This window comes from Oryctolagus cuniculus, chromosome 10, assembly GCF_051225735.1.
Source record: "Oryctolagus cuniculus isolate XC-2025 breed Fujian yellow rabbit chromosome 10, ASM5122573v1, whole genome shotgun sequence".
In the NCBI taxonomy this organism is placed as follows: domain Eukaryota; kingdom Metazoa; phylum Chordata; class Mammalia; order Lagomorpha; family Leporidae; genus Oryctolagus; species Oryctolagus cuniculus.
In genome coordinates this window covers 15,398,530-15,416,977 of record NC_142876.1, presented here as the reverse complement: position 1 = coordinate 15,416,977, position 18,448 = coordinate 15,398,530, and the positions used below count along the sequence as shown (strand labels likewise).

The 18,448-nt window shown below is 48.1% G+C and overlaps 1 protein-coding gene across 2 annotated transcripts in view; it reads right to left on the bottom strand.

The window, feature by feature from the left end:
- Positions 1-18,448, bottom strand: part of KDSR (3-ketodihydrosphingosine reductase) — a 40,793-nt gene that overhangs the window by 11,052 nt on the left and 11,293 nt on the right. For both annotated transcript variants that reach the window (XM_002713630.5, XM_089305000.1), the window contains exons 4-7: positions 16,610-16,675; positions 16,315-16,410; positions 10,993-11,184; positions 4,050-4,133 (exon numbers count right to left, since the gene is read on the bottom strand). In XM_002713630.5, coding sequence (XP_002713676.2) covers positions 4,050-4,133; positions 10,993-11,184; positions 16,315-16,410; positions 16,610-16,675 — 438 coding nt within the window. The remainder of the gene's footprint in view (positions 1-4,049; positions 4,134-10,992; positions 11,185-16,314; positions 16,411-16,609; positions 16,676-18,448) is intronic.

Sequence of the window (18,448 nt, the reverse complement as noted above, 5' to 3'; positions counted from 1 at the left end):
CAGGACAGAATCCGGTGCCCCAACCAGGACTAGAACCTGGGGTGCCGGCACTGCAGGCGGAGGATTAGCCAAGTGAGCCGTGGCACCAGCCTATTGCCCATTACTTTTAAAAAAATAATGATTCTTACAGTTCCCCTGATGATTTTCAAATAATCCTAACTTTCTACCCTTGAGCAGATTCCTATGTTTAGAATAAGCTTTGGATTCTAAATCAGTGTCTACCTGGTTACTGTATAAAATTGAGCTCACTTCTGTGTAGGACTTGGGTGGTCTCGGCTCCTCAGAGGTCCGTCATGGCCAGAGAGTGCACCATGGAATCCAAGTTTAGTAACGCCCCCCTTTGACTCCACTGCTGGCCAGACACTTGACCTATGGTGTCGCAGCAGATCTAGACCCCGTGTTTAAAGCAAATCTGCTCATGTGACCAGCACTTCCTTTCTGACCAAACTCCTAAGCCAGGAGATGACTGATGGGGAGAGAGCTGCGGCCCTGGGCAGGGGCAGCCTCAATCCTGGCCTTCAGCACTGTGGCACATGTATGCTCAAAAATTCTTTCAAAGGGAGTTTCAATCAGAAATCTCAAACTGAAGCCCTAGGCTATAGGAGACTAAATTTTATTTGCCAGGGAGACCCAGATGGAGTTCCAAGCTCTTGGCTTCAGTCTGACCCAACACCAGCCGTTGCAGGCATTTGGGGAGTGAAGCAGTGAATGGAAATCTCTCTCTCTTTGTCATTCTGCGTTTCAAGTAAATAAACTAAAAAACAAAAGAGAGGGGCTGGCGCTGTGGCACAGTGAGTCCAAGCCATAGCCTACAGTGCCAGCATCCCATATGGGTGCCAGTTTGAGTCCCAGCTGCTCCACTTCCAATCCCACTCCCTACTAATGCGCCTGGGAAAGCACCGAAGGATGGCCCAATTCTTGTGTCCCTGTAGCCATGTGGGAGACCTGTTTGAAGCTCCTGGTTCCTGGCTTTGGCCCGGCCCAGCCCTGGCTGTTGTGGCCATTTTGGGAGTAAACCAGCAGATGGAACACCTCTCTCTGTCTCTCCCTCTCTCTCTGTAACTCTGCCTTTCAAATAAATAAATAAAAGAAAATTAAAAAAAAAAAAAAGAAAGAAAAACGGGATAAAGAGAAAGATCCATTGGAAAGTAGTGCAATTCATTCTTCTAGGTTCTAAATACTCATGAGATTTAAAAGCACTATGTCGCCCCCTAAAGAGCCCACAGATCAATGCAGAAATTTTCTTTTCTCCCAAAGAAGTTGGCTCAAAATTTTACCTGAGGAAAAAACCCAGTCTGACATCAAAATCAAATCTTAACAGAAAAGCCATCACCCTTGGTCAGCTTTGGCTTCACACTGCACCAAATGTCACAAATCTGTCTAGCAGATCTCTGCTCATTCAGCTTAAGTTTACTTCTTTGAAATAGCACTAATTTTAAGAGGCAAAACCAAAGAGAACAGGTAAAAGAGCCTCTAAATCATAAACGTCGTTTTTGCGAGTATACTGAACATGAAACAAATGTCAATTTTTATGCTATGAAGATTTACACCATTACTATACAAGAGAAGCAATGGGGAATCTAAAAAGGAGAAAGAATCTCTGGTTGATTCCCTTCTTCCCATGTTACTTGTCTGTTTGCTCAGAGAGCCACAACTGTGTGTCAAGGCAAAGGGGACGTTCCAGCAAACAAGGCGTGACGCTCGCGTTCAGCCCAGATGACTGGCAGTCATTTACGTGTCTGGGTTCGATGAGTGCTTTGGAAACCCAGTCACCTGACTCCAACTCTTCTCCCTTACAGTGGCAGAAGATTAGCAGTTCATTAATCAGAGAGTTAACTCTAGAACACTGATGTCCACTCCTTGAGCAGTTACGAGGCGCCTTGCTGGAAACAGAAAAACTAAGCAGAAGCTGGCGCTGAGTGGTGAGCCTCCCAGACCTCCTGACCTGCTTGGGTCTCACGATTTGGAGCTGGTCGTAGTTCTCCCAGAGGCAGGAGACTAATGATTCCTCCCTGACAAGCTGAGTCATTAGAAATTGTGGGCCGATGCCTCTGGGGGGAATCTGCTAATGAAACAGCTGGAGCCCCTCCTGCCCACCCTATGGCTAAGAGAACGTGGAGAAGCCAGTGTTTCCACTCGCACGTTAGTGCACCTGCCTTAACTATGGACAACCAAGGATCACCAGACGTAACAGCAATGCCTAAAATAACAACAGAGAAAAAGAAACTTAGAGGACATGCATAATGCAGGAGACAGAAGAAAATGTCAAATCCAGGAGAAAAGAACAAAAATAAATGAGACCAAAAGCCCAGAATGAGGGGTGGCTACTGTGGTGCTGCAGGTTAAGCCACTGCCCAAATCCCACACTGGAGTGCTTGGGATTGAGCCTCACCTCTACTTCTCATCCAGCTTCCGCTAACGTGCCTGGGAAAGGGCAGATGATGCCCATATAGTTGGGTTCCTGCACCCAAGAGGGAGGCCAAGATAGATTTCCTGGCTCTCAGCTTTGGCCTGGACTAGCCCCGGTGGTTTGGGGCACTTGGAGAGTGAACCAGTAGATGGAAGACCTCTCCCTCTCTTTCAGTCTCTGTCAATCTGCCTTTCAAATAAATAAATAAATTATCTTTTTTTTTTTAAGCCCAGGGGCCAGCACTGTGGCACAGTAGGTTAAGCCTCTGCCTGCAGCGCCAGCATCCCATGTGGGTATCAGTTCAAGTCCTGGCTGCTCTATTTCCAATCCAGCTCCCTGCTATGGCCTGGGAAAGCAGTGGAAGATGGCCCAAGTACTTGGGCCGCTGTACCCACATGAGACCCAGAAGAAGCTCCTGGCTTCATATTGGCCCACCTCCAGCTGTTGTGGCCATCTGGGGAGTGAACCAGTAGATAGAAGAACTCTCTCTCTCTCTGTCTCTCCTTCTCTCTGTCTGTAACTCTGTCACTCTAATAAATAAATCTTAAAAAAAAAAAAATCAACATCTTTAGAAATAAGAGAAAATATGTAATTCATGGAAGGCAAGAAACTGTTAAGAAATTTACATTCAGATAAGAGTATTCAAGGAATTTTAACATGTCAGTAGAAATAAAAATTTCAATGGAAAAGCTAAAAGATAAAGTTAATGAAACTTGAAAATGGCTCAAAAAGATAAAGAGAAAATGAAAGAAAAAGAAGGGAAAGTAGATCAGTTCAGAAAATTCAACATCTGAGTAACACAAACTCCAGAAAGAACACCTGAGTACTGTGGATGCAGACACATTATCGAAGAAGGAATCTTATAAACTGTCCCCAGAGCTGAAGTTCTGGGCTGAAGAAAGGGCTCCTTTGAGTGTGGAAGGATGTGAAATGAGAACGCCCAATCCAAAGTACCTTAGTGACCAGAAGGGCCTGAGAGCTTCCAAAATAAACAGAAAATAGGTGCTGCCCAAAGGAGTGGGAGTCACACGGCATCGGGTGACTACTGGAAACCGGAAGGCTGAGTCGATGAACAAACACCTGTGAACCTCTCAGGGACATTACTTCCAACCGAGATTCGTGCGTCCGCCTGGGCTGAACTCACTGGGAACACACAAACCAGCGCAGACGGAGACGGAGAGGCGAGAGAGGAAGTGTCCGCTCGGAAAGGCCGGCGCCGCGCTGTCTGTAAAGCCATATTTAGGTACAGGCTGAAGCTGACTCAAGCAGAGATGGGCGACAGGCGGGAGTGCGGAGCAGATCTGAGTCTTCGATGCTTCCGCCCAGGGCGGGAAGTCCTAAGTAACTCCCAAATCTTGATAAAATGCAGTAGCGACCTAACCGAACGAGTTCAAATAAGCACTGCCTCTGGGAAGAGGGAATGGGCAAGGGCGGGGGAGGCGAAGGTGATGGAGCGAAGGTGATGGAGCGAAGGTGATGATGGAGCGCTCCGAAACAGGTTCAGTGAACATTTACAGGAAGCTCAAAGGAGGGGAGGAGAGGAAGGCGAGATCAGCGCGGAGAACCCCGCGCCACGCTCGGCACCGCCAGGAGGATGCGAACCAGACGGACAGCTGAGAGGCCACGCGGAAACACTCACCTTCGTTTTGTTTTCCTCAGCAAACCCGGGGGTGTCTGTGTCGGGCGGGTAGGCGACCGTGACGTAGACGTTGTAGGGCTTCACCTGCGTTGTAGAAACAGCACGAGCAGCCTCGGTGAGTGAGACGGTTCCCTTTCCTGCTTCCACACCTGCGGCCGGCCCAGACTGCCGGGGACTGCCGGGGACTGCCGGGGAGCGCCGGCCAACGGGGGATTCTGGAAGTGGAGACGGCAACCCCCTGCCGAAGCGTGGTTACGGAAGGCGGGGAAGCTCCCGCTGGCCTCCACTTCAGAAACCAGCTGACCCTCAAGCGGGGCAAACCCCGTCACTGCCATGAGGAACGGGGCTGGGGCAGGCGCTCGGCACAGAGGTTAGCTGCCTGGGCGGGCGCTCTCATCGAGTGCCTGCCTGGTCTGAAGCCTGGCTCCTCCGCTTAGGAAGCAGCATCCTGCTACCGTGCACCTGCGGGGCAGTGGGCGATGGCTCAAGGAGCTGGGTCCCTGGGATTGAGTGCAGTGCACCCAGTTAGCTCTGGCTGCTTCAGGCCTCTGGTGAGTGGACCAGTGGATAGAAGATCGAGTTCTGTCTCTTTCTTTCTTGCTCCCCCTCTTCTCTCTGTCTGCCTTTCAAAATAAAATGATAGAGTAATTGTCTTTAAAATAAAAAGGAGCCGGCGCCGCGGCTCACTAGGCTAATCTTCCGCCTTGCGGCGCCGGCACACCGGGTTCTAGTCCCGGTCGGGGCACCGGATTCTGTCCCGGTTGCCCCTCTTCCAGGCCAGCTCTCTGCTGTGGCCAGGGAGTGCAGTGGAGGATGGCCCAAGTGCTTGGGCCCTGCACCCCATGGGAGACCAGGAGAAGCACCTGGCTCCTGCCTTCGGATCAGCATGGTGTGCCGGCCGCAGCGCCCCAGCCGCGGTGGCCATTGGAGGGTGAACCAACAGCAAAGGAAGACCTTTCTCTCTGTCTCTCTCTCTCATTGTCCACTCTGCCTGTCAATAAATAAATAAATAAATAAAAAGGATTCAAGGGTGGGTGTTTTGCCTAGCAGTTGATTTGCTTGTGTCCCGTATCAGAGTCCCTGGGTCCAATACCCAGTTCCAGCTTCCTGTACTGTGTACCTCAGGAAGTGGCAGTGACGGTTCAAGTAGTTACGTCCCTGTCAGCTACATGGGCGTCTGGCGGAGTTCCTGACGCCTTGCTTCAGTCTTAGCCCAGCCTAGGCCACTGCAGATATGTGGCAAGTGAGCTTGTAGCTGCTGTTTCTCTCTCTCTGCTTCTCAAGCAAGTAAAACAACAAAAACATGCCTCCTCATCTTCCCCAGACACTGCACACTGTCCAGGCACTGTCTGAAGGCAGTGGACAGGTCTGCTCCTTGTCTACCAGCTTGCAAATGTGTTTTCCCTTCACACTGTCTCTGGTATTCTGGCTATGTCGCTTTCATCTACAGAGTATGTCTGACCACTCAAATCCCACCCCCCGTGGCCTCCAGACCCAGGGCTGGATCTGTCCATCCTGACAGTTCAGCTTGTGCAAGAACTCCCTATTCAACCAGCCGCTGCCCATCCTCCACCACAACCCACCAACAGCACAGTCACTGTCCCCTAGGGTGGCACCAGCCACACAGCTCCCCTGCAGGACCTCCACAGCCAGTACCTGTACAGAGAAGCCCCTCCCCACCTTGCTTCCTGGATGCTAATTTACCTCACTACTGCTACCCTATTCTAAACTCCCCACTCGTGAACACATCCCGAGTAATTCCCGCAGATTCTGCCAAAGACTGTCCAGCGTTAGCCCTGCCACACACACCATCCTGCCTTGGCCATTAGCGAGCTGACGGACAACAGTGGCCGTCAGAATCTCCGTGCTGTGAGTTTGACTTGGCATTGGCTCACTTTTTATTCTCATGAAGACATCTAGGGGATCTGAGAGTGGAGGCCACTGATAGCACGGTCAGCCACTGCAGGGCACAGGGAGGGTAATCATGACAGCAGACTGAGTATCTGAGACACCTTTGTCTACTGCAACAGCCTCTAGGGGTACGCCAGGGCCCTGACCTCTCCTGGAACCCCTCTCCCCCTGGTTCCTCCGCGAAGAGCCGTTGCCAAGCTCGCGGGGGTGGCTGCCAGGGTCGGGAGAAGTGTGCGGCAGATCTGGGCCGGCCCTCCCGGGAAGTGCAGTAGCAGAAGGGAGGTGCCTCCGCTGGTCCAGTGCCAGGGGAACAGGGCGTGAGAGCGCGTCTGCTCAGCGCCCACAGAGCTTGTGGCCTCATCTCCCAGCTATGCTCACCGACAGCTCTGGGTCGGGGCCAGGCGGTGGGGTTGATAAGCGAGCAATTCCTCTTCCACTTGTCTGTGAGATAGGGACTTAAAAATTTGTTTCCCACGGTCTTGCTCTCGAGACCAGGGGTGAAAAAACATTACAAAAAAGTCAAGAAACGGGGGGCATTTTGCACAGTTGTTTACAACTCCACTTGGGATGCTCACTACCCATACTGGAGTCCCCGGTTCCAGTTCTGGCTCACTTCTGATTCCAGACTTATGCTAATATGCACTCTAGGAGGTGGTAGTTGATGGCTCAAGCAACTGGATCCATGCCACCCACCTGTGAGACTCAGACTGCATTCCTGACTCCTGGCTTCAGCCTGGCCTACCTGTGGTTGTTGTGGGTATTTGGGGGGTGAACTAATACATGGAAGCTCTCTCTGTCCATCTGTCTCAGTCTCCCTTTCTTTCCTATAAGATGAAACTTAAAAAAGTAAATTTTGGGGCTAAGGTTAGGCTGTTGCTTGTGATATCTGCATTCCATACTGGAGTACTGATTTGAGTCCCAGTTGCCCCAATCCAGCTTCTTACTAATGTGTGTGGGAAGGCAGTGCATGATGGCCCCTACCACCTACGTGGGAGACCAGGATGGAGTTCCTGGCTTCATACTGGCCCAGATCTGGCTGTTGCAGCCATTTGGAGAATCAACAAACTGATGGGAGATTCTCCCTCTTTCTCCCTCTCCCTCTCTCTGTCACTTTGCCATTCAAATAAATTAAGCTTAAAAAAATAATAAGCTTTCAAAACAGCCCGTAAGTGGTAACTAGGTTGCCTATACATAAAGAACGATGCTGACTACCCACCCAGAGGCAGTCACTTGTAGGCAGCTCCTCTGCCCTGCCCACAACAAGCAAGGACTGTGGTACCCAAGCTAACATAAAAGCATTTCGAAGCAGTGTTTCTCAAACACAAGGTCAAGGCTGAGCTGTCAAAGGGTGACAACAGAGCTTTTCAGAACAGCTTTCTCACAGCTGAAGTCCAGTTCCTTCCTGGGCTGGTGTCTGCGCCATTGTTATCCACCACCTCTCCTGCATCCACGGCTGGCTGACCCCAGTGGCACTTAACCGGCAATGCAGTCTAAGACCAAAGCATATGGATGTGAACAAAACAGACATAAACCCTACCTCCATGGAGCCTCTGAAAGTCTTGATGCAATAATTTGCTAAAATATGAATACTGTACACTGTATGCACACCTTCCTCTCATCCACTATCTAACAACTCTGTCAAACAGGAAACGAAGGGGGTTGGCTTCTCCTGATCCTGGTAGGACAATGCCAATACGTGGCTTTTTCTAAGAATGTGTCAGCCAGGTCTTCGCTCACCAGTGGCCCTGCTGAGCCACGTCTGCACATCCCTGTCCCTGCTGCCTGACCGTGCTCTTTCTGTCCTGCCCCGCTCGGATGCTGTCACCATTCGCTCAGTTTCACATGGCTTCAGCCTCAAACAGAAAGAAGGATGCTCACTCCAGAACCCATTTGTTATCAAAATACTAAGTACATGGTGTTCCTTATTTCATCAAAACAAAGACATGGGAGCTGGAGAGACACTGATGGCTGTTTACATGGAACAGCTCAGTGCCACCTTACCTTCAGGGCAAGGAGGGCGGGCAAGTGCAGGACTGAAAGAAGAGGGGCAGAAAGGAGAGCACTGGTTTTTTTTTGTTGTTTGTTTGTTTTTCTTTTTTTTTGGCTTGGTCTCTGCCACCACATCTTTGGCTATCACCCACTTCAGGAGTCTGCTTTCCAAAAAAGATTAACTTTCAAAATCTTTAAATGATGTATTTGTAGCTAAAATACTAAGTAAGAAAAAAAAAAGATGAAGAAAGTTGTTGACAAAGCATTATTTCAAAATTATAGACCATTCCAGGGTCCTACGTTAGCTTGGGCACGAGGTGAGACAGACAGGAAGATTCAAAAAATAATTAGGGGGGCCGGCACCGTGGCGTAGCAGGTCAAGCTTTGCCACCTGCAGTGCCAGCATCCCATATGCACACGGGTTCAAGACTTGGCTGCTCCACTTCTGATCCAGCTCTCAGCTTTGGCCTGTGAAAGCAGTAGAAGACAGCCCAAGTCCTTGGGCACCTGCACTGCGTGGGAGACTGAGAAGAAGCTTCTGGCTCCTGGCTCCTGGCTTCAAATCAGCTCAGCTCCGGCCATTGCAGCCATTTAGGGTGAACTAGCAGGTAGAAGATCTCTCTCTCCTGCCTCTGCCTCTGTCTCTCTGTAACTCTGCCTTTCAAATAAATAAATAAATCTTTAAAAAAATTAATTAAACCAAAGGATTATAAAAAATTTGGAACTTGATCAATTATATAGTTTCATTTATAGAATTTGATTTAATTATTCAGCTTTCAAAGACTGGTTTGTTACAAGTTCTATGAACAAACTGAATCTGATGACTAAATTACTCTTCTCCCAAACCTGCTTTTCATGGTACATGTTTATATGATTTTGTGGTCAAGTGAGGACATTCTTTTTGGAAGCAGCAGAGAAGGAGCTCTGTGAGAGCTGCAGCACGCTGATCAGAGGGGACTGCGTCACCAGCACCCACTGGTCTCCTCCTCACCTCTGCTTCATCTCACGGGAAACCCGAGCACCAGACTGCACTTCTCCCTACAGCAGCGAATCCTAACAGCTCTGCGAGATGAGACTCAGGGACACACACTAGCAGATTTTTCATCTTCAAAACCTCTCTGCACCTGCATGGGTTTGAAAAGCAAACCGAGAGCTGAGGCAAGTAGTCCAGTGACCAGGCGACTCTCCCCTGAAGTGGACAACCCTGCTGCAAGGAGTAGACTCAGGCTACCACTAAGGAACCACGAGACTGAGCAACTCACTGAATTCACCGAGAACTCAGTTTTCTTTCTATAAGGCAGCTTAAGATGTGCCACACATATTCACAAAACTGGGGTAGAAATAAAACAGCTATTCACAAAGGGACTTTTAGGTAAAAGTTGGCAAAAGAAATACCAATATTCTTATTTGAAATTTCACAGCCATGTTGCTAAGTGTATTACAATGATCTACTCTTCATTAAGGTATTAAGCCGGTTGGTAACAATGAAATTTGTGGCCGGTTTCTTTGGTATGAGAACGGCAGTCTACTGGTCCCTAAGATGCTCCTCAGGACTCAGCTCCACAGTTCGTCTACACTGCAGCAGTTATCAATATCCAGGTAATGTGTGCTGTGTCACACACCAGCGAGGAGTCCTCTAGTGATCAGCAAACCATGGTTTGTGAGAAAAATCCAGCCCTTTGCCTGTGTGCACAAAACTTCACTGGACTACAGTCATACCTGCCCACTTACATACTGTCAATTACGGGTGCTTTCTGCTGCTAAAGTGGACTCAAGTAGCTGTACAGACACCAGCCCGCCTTCACAGCCTATCTGGCCTTCTGCCCTATCTGGCTCTTTTACTGAGAGTGTTGCTGATCCCTGATCTAAATCATCAACCAGGGTTCCTAAAAGCATACTCTATGGTAACAGAGTTGGTCATATGGAGGATTTTCTGGGTGCTGAACATCACGTAGTGTTATATTTCAGCACAGACTGTGATAGAATCTCACAGAAGGGCATGAATCTTACCTTGCCCCTCTCGGTTCATGGTTTTAGACAGGGGTAAAGTGAAGATCCTAAGCGCCCCCATGTGACAACGGTGCAGAAATCTACTTGGTCCAGCTGAGGTCGGAGGTTGTGCATATGACTTGACTCTGATGCTAATCCTGACTCTACCCTTCTTCTACAAAATGTCCTTTCAATTGTAGAAACAGAAAGTATTCATTGTCCTCGATGTGCATTCATGATATTAAAATATAAGTGTCACGAGAGCGAAATGATGTATTTTTTCCAGCCCTCTCACATTACAGATGTTGAAACTGAGGACAATGTAAATGATTTGTCTAAATGCTAAGAGTTAGGGGCCGGCTTTGTGCTGAAGCAGGTTAGGCCACTGTTGGGGACACCTGCATTCTATCCTGGGGTGCTGGTTCAAGTCCCAGGCATTCCACTTTGGATCCAGCTCCCTGCTAATGCACCTAGGAAGCAACAGGTATAGCTCACGTACTGAGGCCTTGTCACCCACGTGGGAGACCCAGATGGAGCTCCCACCTCCTGGCTTAGCCTGGCCCAGCCCTGGATGTTGAGGCCAACTGGGATTGAACCAGCAGATGAAAGCTCTCTCTCTCTCTCTCTCTCTGTTTTTGTAACTGTTTTCAAATAAATAACTAAGTCTTAAAAAAAAAAAAAAGCTTCTTGCTTCTTAACTGATTCAAGTTCTTTCAGTTACTAATTATTCAGTCACAAAGACAAATCTTTTTGTTATAGAAAAATTTCTAAAATATCTGCTTAACTTAACCCATATACAGTATTAGACCAATAAAACTGTAAGGATATTTCTAGTATTTTGTATATTGAATTATACAAGCAAAATGCCATAACCATTTTTGCTTCTTTCCTAACTAATCTTTACACAATGAAAAATGTTAACTATAAAACTTGACCAGTTCTCTTCCACTGATGTCAAATCTCTAATTTAATACAATAACATACAAAGCAACAAAACTAAAGAATATGTTGCTAAGCTAAGAGGAATAAATGCAAAAAATGAGCCAACTTTTACCTCCATCTGCAAAGCTTCAGCCAAGCCCCGCAGAGCAAACTTGGACGAGGAGTAGGCCGTGAAGCCGAACAGCCCCAACTGCCCGGCCTGGGAAGACACAAACACGATCCTGCCCACCCGGCGCTCCTTCATGGTGGTGATGACGGCTCGGCTGGGGTACACACTGCCCAGGTAATTGAGGTTCATCAGTCTCTGCAGGCAACAAAGAGGCCGCGTGAGGTGGGAGCGAGGTCAGAGCCTCAAGGCTGCGCTCAGTGGGAATTTGATCCCATTTCCAGATTTACGTTCCTTAGCGGACGCCCAGGTGACTGGGGAGCTCAGCAGCTTTGCTGAATGAACGAATGACCTCGTGATGCTGCAAACGCGACGTGAGGCTCGGGACCTGCCACTGGCAGCCTGTTTCAATCTCGTCTCACAGTGGCAGCAGACAGATGCGCATCTGCTGAAAACCAGTCACGATTCGTTTTCTCCTTACAAAAGAGAACAGTACGTGTTGTGCGTGACACTTTTTGAAAGACCATTTAGGACACAGCTTCAGACGGTTTCCAGCCCTATTAGTTCTAAGCTAAAGACCACAAAGAGTAGGACAGTGATGAACAGAGCAGATTTGGGGTCCAAGTCTGTGCTCTACCGTTTCCTACCTTATCTGATGATGAACAAGAAAGACAGCTGTGCTCATTTTCACAGCTGAAAGCGAGGCTCATCTCGGCACTCCCGCACAGGACTGCTGCGAGGACTCTCAGAGAAGCCCCAGGCGAAACGCTTGCGGAGCCCCTGCCCATAGTACAGCACATGACACAAGGATGATGGGCAAGAGCTTACAAAAGCACCCACTGGACATCTCCCTCATCCTGCGAACTCTTCAAAGCCTCACACGTACACTGGAAAATCTGAAAATATCTGCCTTAAAATGTTTCCATAGTAAATAGCTTGGGCTGACCCCTTCAGTTGGGGGAACTTTAAGGCAATGATGATGATATGTAATAATAGACTCCTAGGGACCTTTCAAAAATGATGACCAGAAACATCAGGAGTGACGGCGGGGTTGGGGGGGGGATATATTTCTGTTGCAAGTCTTTAAAAAGCAGAAGACAGACAGGCTGTGTGTGGAACTACTCTAAATATTAAGTAAGAGCATACATGCACAGGTACAGAACCAAGGAAAATCTTAAGTGGTTGTTTTAGGCTGTTGGGATTCCCACTCTCCCCTAAATGTTTTAATAATAAAAAATATTCCTTAAAAGTCCCTGAAAAAAGATGGAACACCAAACTTGGGTATTCACCTCAGTTCTTCCCTTTTCAACATTCTCTAAAAATCTCAGTAAAGACATTATTATTTTTATTTTGGTTTTTAAGATTTATTTGTTTGTTTGTTTTTAAAGGCAGAGTTACAGTGAGAGAGAGGAAGAGACAAAGAGATCCTCCAGAGATCTGGTCCATTCCCTAAATGGTCCTACCAGCCGGGGCTAGGTCAGGCCAAGCCAGGAGGCAGGAGCTTTGTCTACGTCTCCCAGGTGGGTGCAGGGACTTGAGCCCTCTTGAACTGCTTTTCTAGGTGCATTAGCAGGGAGCTGGACAGAAGTGGAGCAGCCAGGATTCGAACTGGTACTCATTTGGGATGCTGGCATCATAGCAGCTTAACCTACTGCACCACAAAGCTGGCTCCAAGAGATTGCTTTTTAAAGGCAAGATCCCATCAGAACAAAGAAAATGTGGACAAGAATGACAATGGTAATATTTGGGAAGTTGAAGAATAGAAAAATGAGTGGTAACTAACTTAGAAGACCCCAGGGCGGGTGCTGCAGTGCTGGCATCCCATTTGGGTGCCGGTTCAAGTCCTGGCTGCTCCACTTCTGATCCATTCTCTGCTATGGCCTGGGAAAGCAGTAGAAGATGGCCCAAGTCTTGGGTCCCTGCACCCATGTGAAAGACCCAGAAGAAGCTCCTGGTTCCTGGCTTTGGATCAGTGTTGCGCTGGCCACTGCAGCCATCTGGAGAGTGAACCAGTGGATGGAACACCTCTCTCTCTCTCTCTCTCTGCCTCTTTGTAACTCTGCCTTTCAAATAAATAAATACATCTTTAAAAAGAGAAAAAAAAAATATGACCCCAGAAAACTGAAAGCTAAGCAAGGAATGGAGAAACTAAAGGGTAGGAATATATCACACACTTCCAAAAGGCTTTTGATGTACCAAGGATCCCTGGGGCAGGGGTGGGGGTGGGTGGGCACTGGGCTGAAAGGCAGAAGTACTGACTAAGAGGTTGTGTGAAGGCAGTCAGGTAGGGGCACCAGTTTGAGTCCTGGCTTCTCCACTGCAGATCCGGCTCCCTGCTAATATGCCTGGGAAAGGGGTGGAAGATGGCTCAAGTGCTGGGAAGACGTCTCTTTCTCTCTCTGCCTGTCTCTCCCTCTCTGTACCTCCACCTTCCAAATAAATAAATAAATCTCTTAAAAAAAAAAAAAGGTCAGGTAGAAGAGCTCAAATTTCACCAAAGATGAATAAATAAACAAAATGTGTTATTTGCATGCCATGGAGTATTACCAGAATGCAAAACGGAATAAGGTGTGACCCAGGCTGGCTACCGTGTGGACGGACCTCAGAGACATGCTCAGCGAGACAAGGCAGACACAAAGGGCCAGGTAGCACAGGATGCCATTTATACAAAACATCCAGGAAGACAGAATATAGATTGGTGGTTGCCAGTGACCAGGGTTGGGGGGAGGAGGGAATGAAGGGTAACTGGGTAATGAGTCCAGAGTTCCCCTTGGGGTGACGAAAACATTTTGGAACTGGACAGAGATGGGAGTTGCACAATACTGTGAATATGCTGAATGCCTCCGGATTGTATCCCTGAAGACAGCTAATTTTAGGTTAGATGATGTCTCACCTTAAAAATACATACACCTGGGGGAGGCCAGCACTGCAGGTTAAGCTGCACTTGTAATGCTGGCATCACATGAGAGCACCACTTCAAGTCCTGGCTGCTCAGGTTCCAATCCAGCCTCTACTACTGTGCCTAGGAAAGCAGCAGAAGACCTCGTGGGAAATCAGGAGAGCTCCTGGCTCCCAGCCTCTGCCTGGCCCAGACCTGGCTGTTGCAGCTATTTGGGAAGTGAAACGACAGATGAAAACACTCTCTCTCTCTCTCTCTCTCTGTCTCTGTCTCTGCCTGTGTCTGTCACTCTTTCAAATAAATACATAAATCCTTAAAAATATATCATATATATTTAGGGCAAATGTTTGGTCTAGTGGTCAAGATGCTGGTTGACGTTGCACATCCTGCGTTCCACGTTGGAGTGTGATGTGGCTCTGGCTCCTGACTCTAAATTCCTGCTAATATGGATGCTGGGAGGCAACAGGTGATAGCCCAAGTAGCTGGGTTCCTTCCAGTCTCGTGGGAGACCCAGATTGAATTCCAGGCTCCAGACTTTGGCCCCTCCCAGCCCTGACCACTGCAAGCATCAGTGGATGGGCATTCTCTCTTCCTAGCAGATACATAAATAAAAATTCAAAATATATGCAGATATGTAGAGATAGAGATGGAGGAAAATGACAAAACAAAAACTGTCAGGTCCTAGACATCTTTCTCTCTCCAAAGAGCCAATATGGGCCCCTCTTCTAGTGTGGTAGGCACTGGAGGTCAATGAGGGTTTAATTGAGAGTCTGTCCAGGTACTGATACACCTGCAGACAGGGACATATGAAGCTGGAGGCCTGAAGACTTCCCCAAGGCTTTGACCCAACCCACGAGGAAAGACCTAAGGTTCGGGCACTGAAATTCCCTCACAGTATACAGCCCAATCACTAGAGAGGGGCCCATAATCAAACAACTCTACCCCAGCACAGAACTTGCAATGAGCTCTCCAATCAGCTCCTTTGTACCCCTTTTTTAAACATGAAAGCACAGCAAAGCCTCTACCATGAAACAGAGAGACCCTGCCCTTTAGACAAAATAAACACATGTGCAAAAGGACAAAAGAAAACTTAAATAACTCTTAGGAAAGACCCAGCACCAAGAAACCATGAAAAAGGAAAACAAAGGTAAGCGTGCTAGGTTCCCCATGAACCACCCCCGGGCTTGGGGACCACTGAAGAGCTCTCAGCACGCAGCCAGGCTTACGACTACAGTCTATGGACCCACAAAGGATGCCAACAACGTCAGCAAAGGGAGGAGACACATGGGGCGGCGTGCAGAGAAAGACCGGCCAGGTTTCTCACAGTGCTGATGTGCCCTATTCCCCAAGCAAGGAGCTGTGACATGTGTGACTCCCCAAGAACATCAATAAAAGTAAAACTAAGAACAAATACACACATAACCAAGAATTCACTATGAATACAAAGAGTAAGGCCACAATGGACTCCACAGCACAAGGCAAGTCATTGGGATTTCAAAGGGAGAGAGCAAACAATGGCTTTAGAAGGTGACACAACCAGAGTACGGTGTCCTCCCCTCCCTTGGAGGGGAGCACAAGTAGAGGGCCCAAGAGGCCCACCCCCATCAGGTCCAGGATCACAGCCTCTCTCATCAGCGGGTCTGGGTTAGCAGTCCTCCTGTCCTTTCGGAAGCTTAGTTCTCCCTTGGGGTGAAACCCCTGCTGAGACTCAAGTCCCACCTCTCTGCCTGTACCAGCATCCTGACTCTCCTGCTTGTTTTAGGTAACCCCCCGCGTTTTCCCGCAGCCTACTAGAAGCGGCAACACCGGCTGCGCAGTCTGCATTTCTACGGAAGAAAGCACCTTCACTTTGCAGGCTCAAGCGTTTAAAATCTATGACCGCAGTGAAGGCTCAACGGAACACGCGGAAAAAGATGGTTTATGCTCTGCCAAATAAACCGTTTTGTACTTAAAGACATCAAATTGAATGTCCATTTCTTTGGTGCTGAAATAAATCACTAAGAGAGGTTCCTCGATGTGCTTGTTTAAAAATATCAACACGGCGAGGATGCGTTATCTTTTTATTGTGACTTGAGTGCTGTGGCAAGTCTTTTTTTCAGCTCTGGGTTTCCCACTGTCCGCATCACGGATGCTTGACGTGAACACACAACGCCTCTTGCTTTACGAGTGCTCTATTGAGACAAGGTCTCAGCGAGTGGCTGCAGTAATCTGTGTCACAGTAGATGTTTCACTCACATCTGAGACAACTGACATTCCTACGGTTGGATGGCTGTGACACTGGACCCAAAACCCTGTTCACTCTTCCTTCACCTTCCCAAGTTTCTGTGAATTTCTGAATGCATTCACCCACTCCGTGCTTAAAGCCTTCCTGTGGCTTTGTGCTACCTTCAGTAAATGAGCTACCCCAGCGAGCAAACAACCATACTTACTTCAAAAGTGCTAACTTCGAGATCTTCAAACTTCCCTGCCACGGACATTCCTGCACAGTTGACCAGCATGTCCACTGGTCCCAGCTTCTCCTGTGCCTAGAAAAGTTTATCAGAGCAGGTATTTACAAAGAGAGGAGGAAAGAAAACTCACTCAACAGCAAATTCAATATTAATACATAAAATCTACACAACTATTTACCCCAAAGGGAAGATTTACCAAGTCCAACCCACAGAACCCAATGACAAGAACCAACAAAAGTCCAGCACATTCATTTCAATCAGCTCAGTCTCTTACTTGTTTTATGACATTCTCTACTTGGTTATAATCTTGAGATACATCAACTGATATACAAAGGACAACCTGTGGGAATAAATGATAGAAAATATGCAGGTGTCAAAACTCTGTTTTGGGATGTTTTTAATTAAAAGCAGTTCTTTTTAACAGAGAAGAAAGTCAACCTTCAATGTATAGATTACGGAGTTTGAAATTTGCTAATGTCAGGGCCAGCTCTGGGGCACAGGGGGTTAAGTCACCACCTGTAACACCAGCATCCCCTGTGAGTGCCAGTTTGAGTTCCAGCTGCTCCACTTCCGATCCAGCTCCCTGCTAATGTGCCTAGGAAAGCAGCAGAAGATGGCCCCTGTTCCCATGTGGGACACCTGGAAGAAGCTCCTGGATCCTGGCTTCAGATCGGCCCAGCTCTAGCCATTGCAGCCTTTTGGGTAGGGTAGAAAACAAGTGGATGAAGATCTCTATCTCTCCTTCTCTCTGTAACTCTGCCTTTCAAATAAATAAATAAATCCTAAAAATTAAAAAAGAGGGATCTGCCAATGTTGCTGTTAGTAGTGGCAATGCCCACTGACACAGCAGTCTACGTGCAGCAGTGAGCCTGCGAGAAGGGGAGCTAGGGAGGACGCACAGGATACAGTCCTGCTGCTTCCTCTTCCTGCTGAGCCCACCTAGAAGGGCACAGGGGCCTCCCCTGAAATTCAGGGCCTCGGAAGCCAGTGACGACGATGATGTTCTCCAGCTATAGGCAGCCAGGCCAAAGGACGGAATAAAAAGCCACCCTCCAGGGGCCAGCGCTGTGGTGTAGCAGGTAAAGCGGCAGCCTGCAGTGCCGGCACCCCAGATGGGCACAGGTTTAAGTCTCAGCTGCTGTTCTTCCAATCCAACTCTCTGGTATGGCCTGGGAAAGCAGAGGATCGCCCAAGTCCTTGGGCCCCTACGCCCATGTGGGAGACCAAGAAGAAGCTCCTGGCTTTGAATGAGCTCAGCTCCGGCCATTGTGGGCAATTTGGGAAGTGAACTAGAGGATGGAAGATCTTTCTCTCTCTCTCTGTCTCTCTCTCTGCGTCTACCTCTCTGTAACTCTGCCTTTCAAATAAATAAATTAATCTTAAAAAAAAAAAAAAAAAGAAAGAAAAGCCACCCTCCACCTTCAGATTTGACATCAGTTTTATTTTGTGCAAGAAGGAAACCTAAATTCTAAGAACCAGGATCCTTCCTGTGCGACATCCAAAGAGGATTTTTTTTCCTCCACATTCTCACACAGAAAGCAATTTTTTTATTTTTTTATTTTTTAAAGACACAATGCTAGGGCCCTATTTTCTTCTTTAAAAACTACTTTCTGGGGCTTGCATTGTGGTGTAGTGGGTAAATCTGCCTCCTGCAGCGCCAGCATCCCATATGGGCACTGATTCAAGTTCCTACTGCTCCACTTCTTTTTTTTTTTTTTTTTTTTTAAGATTTATTTATTTGAAAGTCAGAGTTACACAGAGAGAGAAGGAGAGGGAGAGAGAGAGAGAGAAAGAGGGAGAGAGAGAGGTCTTCCATCTACTGGTTCACTTCTCAATTGGCCACAAGCACCAGTCCAAAGCCCAGGAGCCTCTTCTGGGTCTCCCACATGGATGCAGGGACCCAAGGTCTTGAGCCATTGTCTACTGCCTTCCCAGGCCATAGCAGAGAGCTGAATCGGAAGTAGAGCCCAGGACTCAAACTGGCGCCCATACAGGATGCCGGCGCTGCAGGCTGCGGCTTTATCAGCTATGCCACAGCGCTGGCCCCACTTCTGATCCACCTCCCTGCTAATGTATCTGGGAAAGCAGCAGAGGACAACCCAGGTGCCTGGGC